At 33.3% G+C, this 14,428-nt stretch overlaps 1 protein-coding gene across 2 annotated transcripts in view; it reads right to left on the bottom strand.

Annotated features, from left to right (window-relative positions):
- yrk (Yes-related kinase) overlaps positions 1-14,428 on the bottom strand; it is a 69,950-nt gene that overhangs the window by 13,236 nt on the left and 42,286 nt on the right. Inside the window, 4 exon segments of one of the 2 annotated variants that reach the window (NM_001365553.1) lie at positions 2,171-2,335; positions 6,526-6,675; positions 11,285-11,388; positions 11,474-11,572. In NM_001365553.1, the coding sequence (NP_001352482.1) occupies positions 2,171-2,335; positions 6,526-6,675; positions 11,285-11,388; positions 11,474-11,572 (518 nt within the window). 2 annotated transcript variants of the gene reach the window in all.

Raw genomic sequence — 14,428 nt, 5'->3', positions numbered from 1 at the left:
TCTTTAACAGATCATTGTGTTGCTTAGTTGCTTAGTCTTTCATGCAGAGAAATCTCCTCAGGTCTTTAGATAATTCTGCATTCAGAAGTTAATGACCAAACATATCCTTATTTAAGTTCACATTGTTGGTGCAGATGAAATGTAACACGGAAAATGCGGTTTAAACATGTTCTAGTTATTTAGATATTAAATACCAGTCATTTAAAGAACTTTACCGAAGCCTCTCTACTTGATGGTTGGTCTCGCGCGCCCGCCATGTTTGTAGTTTGTTTACACTTTTTTATTGAAGCTTGTAGTTCTAAACCAATTCACATCCAATATGCAATGCATTGTGAGCAATATTAGAGTAATAGTTAGAGTATGGACACTTTTTACACCGGAAACCATTGGGAACCTTTGGCATACTCTTCAACATACTATGGTTTGAGATATACTAATTCTATTTTTGAATACTATTTAGGATGGATGGTATGCGAATTGGGACGCAGCAACTGTCTTCATGGGTGAATCACTGAGTCAAAGATTCACTCAAAAACAGATTCATTTATAAACAACCACCGGTGCTGCTCTGAGATAGTATTAATAGTAACTTTATTCATAAATTTTGTTTATAACTTGTTTTATGATGCGTTTACAACAGTACAACATAAAATCACAGTAAAACAATACAAACTTTTACAACACTAATCCTAAATCCGCAACCTACGATACCTGCATTTCATTTAAAAGCTTTACTTCTTGTAATATCAAAGTAGGAATGTCACGATATTGATTTTTGTGGTGTGATATACAGCAACAAAATCTCTTGCGATAAACAATATTATTGTTATTTTAAGACCATTTTAACACTATAATATCATCATAATGCATGTACACTCTTCCAAACAACACAATATTTTATTCTTAAGATTATTTCATTAAATTAAAGTCATTTTAACTATTTAATAAATAGGCATTAGAATCAGCACGTGAAAACAAATATCCTAAATAAATAATAACAAATGTTAACAAAAATGTCCAAGGTAAAAAGAATTAGAAAAAAAGTATGAGATCTACTTTCAGTCATCAGGCACCCACATGAATACTATAGTAATGTAGAGTAAATACTATAGTGTTTTCCACCATACAGACACCCCCAATAGAGATAGAGATGTTGCACAGTCAGCTAAAATGTAGCTAGAATTGGTCTTTATGGGCGATATATATTGCATCACCAATAATGAGTGAGGTCATGTCCATGTGTTGTGCGATTATTCGATATACTGATTATTGTGACAGGCCTAGTGTATATAAAATATTCACTATATTCTGCTTCAGCTGGAACTATTTTAGTCGGAAGTATTTTAGTTGGTAAAACAATATTGTGCCTAAAATGTAGAGAGGGGTCTGGCTGCAGACCTGGTGCAGTGCAATCTGAGCTGCATCCAATGATTTTTAATGGGCTCACCTAACCCCACCCCTAACCCTACCCCTTGCAGTGATGTCACTTGCTCCATTTGAGTGCATTGTGTCTGACATTGCATCGCGGAGTGATGCAGTCTCAGCTTGCATCATAAAGGCTGCTTCCAGATACTATTGAAACGTAAGTGAAAACGTCACTCTAGCTAGTGTGATATTACTTAACCATGTGATACCTTAAATTATTAAAAAAAACATTATACAAAAATAGAATTATAGGCTGTTTCTAATAGGCCTTTAATTAAATCTTTCAAACTCTTAAAGACATTTTATTTTGTATGGTATTTTTGTATAGTCCCTACAGAATATCAAGAGTCCAGGATTTTAATATATTTTCACAGCAAAACTTAAGATTTAAAGCAAAAAATGCCACAAATTCAGGCAGTTTAGGCCTGAAATATATAAAGTCCCTGCAAAATCCTGGAAGGAACGGATAATGCCAGCTTCCATACTGTTAAAATGAAAAAAAAAACAACTGATTGTCAATATTGAACACCCCTAAAAACAGAAGCTATTTTCAGAGGCGTCTTTGTTGTATTTAATTTGTAGATAAGAATCATTTAGGTTTGGTTAAACATGAAGGAGAGAAAATGATGTTTAAAGTTGAGCATGAACCCAATCTCAATATTCCTGCAGGAGAGGGTGAGCGAGGCGTGTGAGCTTTTGTTTTCTTCCTCCTGCAACAGGTTTTCATGCTTTCTCAGCTTCTCACCCATCCACACTTCACCAAACTGCCCATTGCCCAGTTTCTTAATGAGCTGAAGGGACTCTCTTGGAATCTCCCAAACATCTTTGGTCTTCACTGATAGGTCGGCCAGCTTAGGCATGCCCCGCCTACAGCTGCCAATCAGACGGCAGCACAGCCCTGCTGCCCGCTCTGAACAAGAATGCAAAACACAAAGACACATAGAAACACATAGAAACTAGCGGACACACACACACACACACACAGCAGGCTTTATGCATCTATATACTGTAGCTATCTATATAGATATATTATGCATCTATATAGATTTAAGATCTATACAAACAGTTACAAATACATTAAACACTGCTTGAATAAGGATATATGAGCAGATATATGTGCACTCAGCAGAGGGCGACAGAGCAGGACAGATTTTACATTTGTGTTGCTGGGTAACAGTATGTAGATGCAGTAGAAATGTAAATGAGAGGCATTATATTATGAGCTATATAATATAAAATAATAGAATTATAAAAACTAATAAATTTTATGTAATAAATACAAGGGTGTCACGGTGTGTGAATGGGTATGTATGGATGTGTATGGGTGTTTCCCAGTGATGGGTTGCAGCTAGAAGGGCAACTGCTGTGTGGAACATGTGCTGGATAAGTTGGCGGTTCATTCTGCTGTGGTGACCCCTGGTTAATAAAGGGAATAGTCGAAAAGAAAATGAATAATACAATGTTGGGTCAGAGGCAACAGCAAAGTTGCGTTAATATTTTTAAATTGATATAATATAATATAATATAATATAATATAATATAATATATATAAAATAATATACTATAATAACTTTATATTATATTATATTATATTATATTATATTATATTATATCATAACCTAATGTAAAATAACATAAAATAATATAATATAAAATAACTTAATATAATATAATAATTTTATGTAAATATAAGTTTTGATCAATTTAATATGAAACTATTTCATTAAATTATTTGCTGAAAGTAAAAAATGTACAACTCCATTTCTTTTAAAGCAGAAATTTGGTCAAATTTGCATAAATAAAAATGTGATTATTTATGGTAAACAATTATTTATGGTATATTCTAAGAAATAAATCAACTATTAAGCTTTTTTGCAATAAACTATAATTTTTAGACTACTAAAATGTCAATAAAAGTTCAAGTAAAGCAATGTCACTTAAGAAGGTTTTACGGTCAGTTTTGATCAATTTAAATATAATGTAATATAATATAATATAATTTACACAAAAAAAATTCTGGGTTGTTTTAACCCAACACTGAGTCAAATACAACAGCAATGTATGTTATAATATAATATAATATAATATAATATAACAGAATAGAATAGAATAGAATAGAATAGAATAGAAATATAAAACTTATGTTGTTTTCTTTTAACCCAACATTGGGTCAAATATAAATATGATGAATAAAAATGTGATATCATATATAAATCATATATGGTATATTTAAAGAAATAAATCAGCTTTTTAATCAGAAACTTAAGTGATAAACTACAATTTTATACAACTAAAAATGTCAATAAAAGTTACATTTCCAGTTCAAGCTGCCATAATTCACTACAAAAGCATAAATAAGCTATGGACAACTTGTGTTTAAACATACAGTCACACAACTGCTAATGAACAGATATTTTTACAGTACACAAACTAACTCAGTTCAGCTCTCAGAACTGAAAGTAACTGTTTTGCGGTTTCCATTGGCTCTGTCTGGGGTGGTGATGATGATGATGGTGGTACAATTTTAGGCGCTCCGCATGAGAATGAGTGTGCATGTAGGTGTAAATGACTGACGAATAACAGAGAAACAGGAAGACCGAACACACAAGCCGAGTAGGAAGATCACTAACAGAAACTGACACAAACCAAGCAGAGAAGTGTCATCTGGGCAGACAAAAGAGGAAGACAAACTCACCTGTTAAACCTCTAATGACAACACAAACCCACAGGACACAAGCAGACACATCCTTCTGAACACAGTCTCTAATATAGGGCTCACTAAATGTTAAAGCTTCAAAATGTGTTTCATGAAATTAAAATCTGTCATTTAGACATATGTTGTTGGACATTTACAGCTGTTTGTCATTGGAGAGGATCATATATTCATTAAGATTGGATAAGATCAAATATGGAAACTATTTTTGCAAGACATAGAAACATATTTATATGTTAGATTTGCTGAAGTTGATTTCTAAAAGGTTTAATAATCTCTTGTTAATAATACAGACTAATATAGAGACAATAATGTCTGTAATGTAGTCCTTCAATTAAAAGAAATGCATGATAAATACCGTTATTTTAGTATATATATATATATATATATATATATATATATATATATATATATATATATATATATATATATATATATATATAGTCAGCTTTGAAAAAAAACAGACTTGGTCAGCTGTCAGCTGACCAATCAGAGTAGAGGTAGCTTATGGAAGGGCGGGGCTTACAGAGCTGAAGGACTATTAATTCAAATCAAAACCATTGCAAGATTACACAAATATGAAACACATTCTGAGAAAATTACAGTGTTTTCTTTGACCTTAGAGATATGCTCACCCTCAAATATGTGCTTGTTCTGAACACAGTCTCTAATATAAAGCTTACTTGAATATTAAAGCTTCAAAATCTGTCATTTATGTGCCAATTAAGACATATGTTGTTAGACATTTACAGCTGTTTATCATTGGAGAGGATCATACATTCATTAAGACTGGATAAGATCAAATATGGAAACTGTTTTTGCAAAATACAGAAACATTTTTAAATATTAGTTTTGCTGAAGTTGATTTCTAAAAGGGTTAATAATCTCTTGGTAATAATACAGACTAAAATACAGACAATAATAAATAGTTTTTTAAATAAAATGACATTTGAAGTTTGTGTTGTAGTCCTTCAATTTAAAGAAATGCATGATAAATACTGATTTATACATATATATATATATATATATATATATATATATATATATATATATATATATATATATATATATATATATATATATATATATATATATATATATTATATATAGATAGATAGATAGATAGATAGATAGATAGATAGATAGATAGATAGATAGATAGATAGATAGATAGATAGATAGATAGATAGATAGATATTCATCTCTGAAAAAAAACACAGACTTGGTCAGCTGACCAATCAGAGTAGAAATGGCTTATGGAAGGGTGGGGCTTACAGAGCTGAAGGACTATTAATTCAAACAAACGGAATCAAAATCATTGCAAAATTACACAAATACTAAACACATTCTGAGAAACTGAAAATGTTTTCTTTAACCTTAGAGATGTGTTCATACTCAAATATATACACAATTTAAAATGCCATATGACCTGCTTTTTAATTGTTTAATATTGTGCAATGATATGAGTAGTATGTTTCGATCTGCATTCTGTCTGATGCTTGTTCTCATTGCTATATATGAAAAAAGCTAAACAAAATAAATAAATAAAATAAATAAATAAAATTTTCATATAGACAGAAATCTCCATGCGTTAAATGTGTACATGTACAGTCGATCCAAATGTTTACAATGTTTTAATCCAATTATTTCATTTCATATGATTTTTTTATGATACTTATTTGACTAATTTGTATTTTTTTTAACTGCATTAGATAATAAAGTTAAGTTACAAGTGAGTGCAGAACATTATAGTTTAATATGTAAGTGAGGATAGCTAGATGCTTAAAATAGAGTAAACTGGCATAATATACCCAAACATTTGGTCACACTTTATAATAAGATTCAATTATATAATGTAAGTTGTGCTTGCTTGCATTATTGAATGCACTCTGAGTTAAATAGAACTAACAATGAGCAACTTTATTTTCATTAACCAATCGAAACAAAATAAATACTATAATAAATGTATGTTTGATTATTTGTTTATGTTAGTAACTAATGTAAGCTGCTTGTAAAGTGTGATCATCTGGTTTACAGCCGAGACTATAGGCTGTCATTGAGGACCAATAAAGTATTGATACAGTAGCTGTGTGATGAATTGTGCCATACTAATAGTTGTTAAAAAGTTTGTTCCACTGTAATCCACTACATGACTGCGTCTATATATCAAAGTTTTCTTCAATCTTACTTTTTTCTATTATTTTGTAAGATCCTAGTATTCAGCTTAAAGTGCCGTTTAAAGACGAGATTGAGTTTTATTTGGTCTTACACGGTTTATCCATGACATTTTTTATAATCCTTTTCTAAACTGAAAAGAGTGAATGAACTCATAAATAATGAGGATAATGTGAGAAATGTTGTGTGTCTGTATAGATGTTGAGACTGACCTGTGTAATGCTCCACCAGCTGCTGGACTGTATCAAACTGAGTCCTGGTTGTGATGTAATATCCACCGTTGTCCAGCTTCCTGATCTTGTAATGCTTGACGTGATCGCCTTTCGCATCGTCCCAGTCTCTGATGGACAAAGAATAAGCTCCTAAGGAGAGGACAAAACACACTGTTAGACCTCAGTTCTGCTTTCTCACTTATTTTGGTGCAGTAAATAAATAAATAAATAAACAAATAAATAAATAAATAAATAAATAAATAAATAAATAAATAAATAAATAAATAAAATGTAAAAATGAAGCAAAATAATTCAGGTTAACTTGGCTTTGAGACTTGGTCTAGGTGATAAAACAACAGTGATAATGACAAATCAAATTTTCCATTAATTAAACAATAACTAGTGTTTGATAAATACAAGGATGTAATGTTTATGCTTCTCCAAATGAACAAATTCTTTCTCGAGTATTTACTAAAGGCTGTTTAACGGAGAGATATTTTTCAACACATTTAACATTTATTTTGACATATATTTTTAAGTAAAAAATGCTTTCATTCTAGCCAAAATAAAACAAATACTGTAACCACAAGAGGGCCTCAGCGAGCTCTGTGAGGGGCGCGTCATATTTTAACAAATTTTTAGCAGTGGACAGCTAGGAGAATGATCGGAGTGCCTTAGTTCATTTTATCCCCTGGCTGACCTAAAAATGAACAAATTTGTAATTTGTCCTCGACAAAAAAAGACAAAGTCTTAGGGTGCTTTCACACCTGTGAATCGATTCAGTTATTCTGAAACAGATTACAATTGTTACATTGTTGCTCTTTGCTCTTGGAGCGGTTCGCTTTCACATTGCAAAGTTTCTAATCGGACCAAAAGAGCTAAAACAAGTCACGTGCGAGTAAACTCTCTTCACATTGGTCAGTGTCAGGGTTTATTTTGCAGCGTCCCGCTTAGCTGTCAGGAGAGGTGGTGGTTTGGGGGTGATTGACAGGGTGCGCGCGTGATGTGTCTGAGGAGAGATGCGGTGGGGAGGGGTGAGAAGGGTGCGCGACAATGCCTTTTTGAGGACTGGGAGGGAGACGCGAGATTACCGGGAGATCATCACTCGTTTGCGGGCAACCGGAGACTCGCGAAAATTCCCGCCCTACTCATAATTCTCTCTTCATATAGCCGTAAGTCTATTACATATCCATAAAACACTGTGATATAACCGCGCTCGGATCGGATCGCTTTCTCACTGCAGTCGAACCGCTCTAGTGTTCGTTTCAATCACAGAGTGGAACAGAGTGCGATTGCCCTGTTCACATATGCCAAACGAACCGCGCTAACTGGGCAAACGAGACACGTTCCGAAACAAAAGTGTAGGTGTGAAAGCACTCTTACTGATTCGCCTTAAGCAGCTAATAGCAATGACCCAAGCATACTGGACCCAAGTGAGGAAGCTCCAAACATTTCAGGTTGCGCTAGCAATACTGAAAACACGAAATGCAGGAAATACCAAGACAGTTACCCCACGGTCTCCAATCCAGCCGCTGCCACCGTGGCATAAAAGTGGTGACAGGACGCTATGCGAGAGGCTCTGAATTTCTGTTGTGTTGTGTGTCAGTGAAATCACTATCTGTTTTCAGTGTGATACAATTTGTTATATGTCCTTTGTTATTTGTCTGTTCTCCATGTTGTCTACCGTCAGTGTTATGAGCATCTGAGGTTGGAGAGTGGGACAGGTAAGAATGTTGCGCGACATACATTGTGCACACGTAGTTTTGAATATCACTGTTGTTAGACACACTAGGTAACGGGCGTGCTCCACCCACTGTACTTTTGTTTCCTCATAGTACATATTAGAGTTGGAAAGGTAGTGCGTAATAGACGCGAAGATTTATTTTTAATAACTGCTGTATTTTTCTTTTGGATAGTTAGGGTAGAGATCGGGCCAATAGATGTTTTGTTTTATTTATTTCTATTGTTTGGACACTGCCCGCGTCTCACCTCTCCAACTCTCCCATCCATCTGCTCAAACATCCTTTGTTTCATTTGTTGTCTGTAAATTTCAATATCCTTGTAACTATTTAATGTTCTTTCTATATACATATTTTTGCGTTTATTATTATCACAATCTTTGTAAATAAACTCACTTTATTGCATTTAGTTACTCTTGGTATTTTGTCACTCACTTTTATTGTGTGTTTGCTTATGTGTTTCACCCAAAATGAATGTTACTCTCCTTCCCCTTGACTCACCATCTTTAAAATCGTAACACCTGAACATTGGTTTTATAAAGCAGAGTGCCTGACCCAGCCACAGTGCATTATCTTCGCCAAAGTTCTTGCTAACGAATACATGAGGCCAACCAATTTAATAAAACATTTGCAGGCAACTCATCCCCACATCAAGGTGCACCCAATACAAAAGGCCTACCGATGTTTTGCTTTTCTATTTTAAATTAGGCTATTATTTGTGCATAAACAGATCTAGATATAGTAGTAAACATACCGTTTGTTTGCAAACAACCTTTTTTTTGTCATACTACTGCAAACTTAAATAATTGATAATATCATTAAATGTGGAGGGGGCCTTACAATATTTTCCAGGGGAAAATGGAGGTCTCAGGCAAAAAAAAAAAAGATTGGGAGCCGCTGAGCTAATCAAGCTCTTTCTAGGTATACTAGACTTCCAGGCGTGTTTTGTTGGAGGAATTTGGAGCTAAACTATGCAGGACACCGGCCCTCCAGAACCAAGTTTAGACACCCCTGCTTTATGACTTTCTCCGGAAGAAAAAATGTTGTGCATAAGCGAAAAATAGTGCGTAAGCGATTTAAGACGCAGCTAGTATTTTTACTTGTCTACAAAAGTGCTTTCTGATTTCAGAATTTTTAAATATTTGGACTGGAAACAAGTCAAAAACTCTAAGGCCCGCTTTAACACTAATACGTTTTAGTTTTAAAATGCCATTTTAGAATGAAAACGATGCACGTCCACTCTGACGTTTCACCCAGCGTTTCTCCGTCCACACTAAACCGCTGAAAACGCGCATCACGTGACCACACACACACTCTCGCATGCACTGCAGCATGTCTACCCATATGAGAACTGTGTGCCTCTTACAGTTCATCAAGGATCTATCACTGGATCTAATCTCACTATATTTGTTAAACGCGATATTTAATTCATTTTGTTGTCAATATCTAACGACATATTCCCCGACTCTGGTCTTTTGAATCTATTACTTGTTCTGAGGTAACGTAATTTGGCTGACCGCAAAGATATTTTAATTAATGTAACTGCAGACACTGATTCTGCACATTTGACTGATTGCTTGCATTTATTTCCTATATTGTATAAACTTAATGTACATATTATACGTTCATAATTTCCCATTATTGATTATTAAAACTGATATTCAGCTAAAGAGAGGGTATGTTTTGTATTGTTCACTGAAAACGAAAGGAGGCAGTGATGTTATAGGCTCCGTTTTGTTATAAATATGCACACAGTGAAGATGACGCTCATATAAATATGCAGCTACCAAACGCCTCGACATATTTGGTGTCTGTTAAGTTGCTTATATCAAAATGAAAATAGGCAGTTCCTTATATCATGTTTTCATTTTACTGTTAAGAAAGTGAACCAACATAGCCAGGATGATGTGAATGAGGTTATAAAGTACACTGCTCCCTTTGAAAGATTTCCCCGACGTTTCCTCGGGAGTTTGTTTTCCATATTAAACTTACAAAGTCTGAACTTACAAGAAGAGGATGCAGGACTGAGCTGTGTGTAGGCTACTTAAAATTAAGGAAAAAGCCCCAATCAGATAGGTGAATGCCTGCAGCCTCCATTTTCAGATGTCTAATTTTCCCCCCATACACACTAACACGAAGCAGCAGCATTTTAGAATGAAAACGGCCTCTTCAGCGTTTCCAAAACACTTTAGACAGCACTAGAAAAACTCCAGGGTAGTGTGGACAGATGGTGTAACCATAGCAAATCTTATGTGTTATAAAATTAAAGAGTATTAGTGTAAACAGGGCCTAAGTAATAAAAGCATTTATCCAATGGTACAGTTAAAGTCAGAATTATTTGCCCCCCTGTTTATTTTTGTGCCCAATTTCTGTTTAATGTAAAGCAGATTTTTTTTTTCAACATTTCTAAATATAACAGTTTTAATAACTCATTTTAAAACTAACAGTTTTTAATTTCTAATAATTGATTTATTTTATCTTTGCCATGATGACAGTAAATAGTATGTGACTAGATATTTTTCAAGACACTTCTATACAGCTTAAAGTGACATTTTAAGGCTTAACTAGGTTAATTAGGTTAACTAGGCAGGTTAGAGTAATTAGGCAAGTTAGCGATGGTTTGTTTTGTAGACTATCGAAAAAAAATTGCTCAAAGGGGCTAATAATTTTGTCCTTAAAATGGTGTTTAAAAAATTAAAAACTACTTTTATTCCAGCCAAAATAAAACAAAAAAGTTTTTCACCAGAAGAAAAAATATTATCAGACATACTGTGAAAATTTCTTTGCCCTGCTAAACATAATTTGAGAAATATTTTTAAAAAGAAAAAAAATGAAAGGTGAGCTAATAATTCTGACTTCAACTGTATGTTAATGTGTATGAAATCGGCAATAACCTGTATATCATCACCCCCATAATTAACTCATTACAACATTTAGTTTCATAAATCTCCTGATTATCATCTAAACCGCTCTATGATAAACCACACCACCAGCACAAACCAATAACTGCACAAACGCACCTTTAGTTGTCTCGCTCTCGCGTATTAAAAATGTCCCTCTGGGATTGTTTTGCGCCAGCAGCTGTCGTTCAGCATCTTTCCGGCCCATCTTCCCAAAATACCATCTGTGTGGATGAACAAAATACACATGCACATCAGAACACACACACACGATACCAGAGCAAAGCATAGTTTAGATGTGTAACTCACTCCTCAGCCTGTATGGAGTCCACAGGAGCCACATAGTTACTGGGAATATATCCAGATTTGCCGGTGTCAAGAGATCGAGCTTCCCACCAGTCGCCCTCGCTGCACAAACACACAGAGATGGAAACGAGAGTCAAAGAAGGAACATGAGTGTGTGTGTGTGTGTGTGTGTGTGTGTGTGTGTGTGTGTGTGTGTGTGTGTGTGTGTGTGTGTGTGTGTGTGTGTATTTAAACGAGATCTAAAATTGACTTTCTTCAAGGCGAGACACTGCAGATAAAAACATGCACTTTTTCATGCACCTGTTAATTTAGCCTTTTTTTGAGTGTGAATTTTTTTTTTGTGCAAACATGACACAAATCTTACATTAATCAGATCTTACATCTTACATTAATTCTTTAATTCATTCATTCAGTAACTTTCCTTCAGCTTAGTCTCTTTATTCATCAGTGGTCGACACAGCGGAAGGAACCGCCAACTTATCCAGCATATGTTTTACACAGCGGATACACTTCCAGCTGGAACCCATCACTGGAAACATCCATACACACTCATTCACACAAACACACACACTACGGCCAATTTAGTTCATATAATTCACTGTATGTGTTTGAACTGTAAGGGAAACCGAAACACCCGGAGGAAACCCATGCGAACACAGGGAGAACATTCAAACTCCACACAGAAATGCCAACTGAGCCAGCCGGGACTTGAACCAGCATCTTTCTTGCTGTAAGGCAACAGTGCTACCCACTGAGCCACGGTTTCACCATACAAATTTTACAAAGAGAAACAATATAATATCTAGGCAGTCACAGAATAATTCAATCTATTTATTCACTTCTGTAAATATGTTTAAATATATATATATATATATATATATATATATATATATATATATATATACAGTTAAAGTCAGAATTATTAGGCCCCTTTTGAATTTTTTTTCTTTGTTAAATATTTCCCAAATGATGTTTAACAGAGCAAGGAAATTTTCACAGTATGTCTGATAATATTTTTTCTTCTGGAGAAAGTCTTATATGTTTTATTTCGGCTAGAATCAAATCAGTTTTTAATTTTTTTAACACAATTTTGAGGACAAAATTATTAGCCCCTTTAAGCTAATTTTTTTTCGACTGTCTACAGAACAAACCATCAATATACAATAACTTGCCTAATTACCCTAACCTAGTTACACTAATTAACCTAGTTAATCCTTTAAATGTCACTTTAAGCTGTATAGAAGTGTCTTGAAAAATATCTAGTCACATATTATTTACTGTCATCATAGTGAAGATAAAATAAATCAGTTATTAGAAATGAGTTATTAAAACTATTATGTTTAGAAATGTCCGTCAAACTCTCCGTCAAACAGAAATTGGGGAAAAAAAATAAACAGGGGGTCTAATTCAGGGGGGTTAATAATTCTGACTTCAACTGTATGTTTATATATATATATATATATATATATATATATATATATATATATATATATATATATATATATATATATATATATATATATATATTTAGTTTTATTATATTTAATTGACTCAAATTAAATTTGCATTAGTATTATTCAATATTTTATTATTAAATGTTTAAATGTTGTGTGTACAATATATCATGTAATGTAATATTTTAATAATTAATTCAGCATATATGAGTACACCTCTCACAAATCTCTCTTTTTAATTCATATTTTTAATATGAAGCTTTACAATATTATATCTGTGCATATACATTAGATTGGTCAGTATTGACAGCTTATCTAACAAAATAACTCACGATGCCATTCCAAAAACCGAGTACAGCCAAATTTATGTTGTAGAAATATATTAAATACAAATTTAAAAACGAGGAAAAATCAAGAGAAACAAAAAACTTTTGTTGAAATTTTGTAGGTTGTAATTTATTTTTGCAATATTTTTTTTAACTTAATTGTATTATCTTTCAACTTCCAAATATGTTTGGTGACTAAAATATTAATTTAATAAATATATCTGTTTAATAAATCTGTTTTTTTTTAAATGCACCAAAATACATTACCTATAATCACTGAGAAATGGATACAAATATTCATTATCAAAATGGGGTGTGCTCAATTATGCGGAGCACTGTATAAGAGAGAGCTGCTATTGCTTTATTATTTACCAAACAAGTGGTCCTTATTGACAGAATTTCCATTTTAAACCTCAAATATTCATACTCTCAAAATCTAGTTTTTCAAATTTCTCACAAAGCAAAAATAAAAAAGGGCAAAGATATGTACATTAACTACATTGATATGTACTTTGAATACTAAAGCATTGAAAATTACTTTTGTTTTATCCAGGCTGAGTCTATCAGACCAGCGCAACGTTTTTAACACATTTTTAAAGGCTTTTCTCAAAATGAGTTTCTTTCCTCCTGCACTGAAACAATAAATGTCCACTTCAGCAGCGTTTACAGTGCAAACATTTTTTTGCTGGCTATTCACAGTCTTTTCAGAATTATAAAGTGCTAAAAACTCCCTCCTTATAAAACTTTGCATCTAGTATGTCAAAGAAAAATAACCTTATCAAACGTTCAGATTTTTGTGCAAGAAATGTGTGCAAATGAATGCATGTTTACACATTTGCATGAGTCTTTGGAAGACTGGTACTAAAAACAAAAGGGTTGCAGAGTCTTAATGTAATCAATTGGTTGTCGAAGTATCACAGATCACAGCACAGACCAATACATCTTAAAATTATGACCAAATAATCATTTTTATTCATTCACTCAATTTCTTTTCAGCTTAGTCCCTTTATTAATCTGGGGTCGCCACAGCGGAATGAACTGCCAACATTTTCACAGGAAAAAAAATATAATCTGAACACTTAAGTAACGGTCAGACACTTTTTTTCTAAGCAGAAACCTTACAGTTTGTACTGGGCTCAAAAACAAAATTTCAGTTAATATATATTTTTTAGCAATAA

This window comes from Danio rerio, chromosome 19 (genome assembly GCF_052040795.2).
Source record: "Danio rerio strain M-AB ecotype USA chromosome 19, GRCz13ab, whole genome shotgun sequence".
Taxonomy (NCBI): Eukaryota; Metazoa; Chordata; class Actinopteri; order Cypriniformes; family Danionidae; genus Danio; species Danio rerio.
The sequence above is the reverse complement of the archived record's forward strand: the minus strand, read 5'-3'. Positions and strand labels throughout refer to the sequence as shown.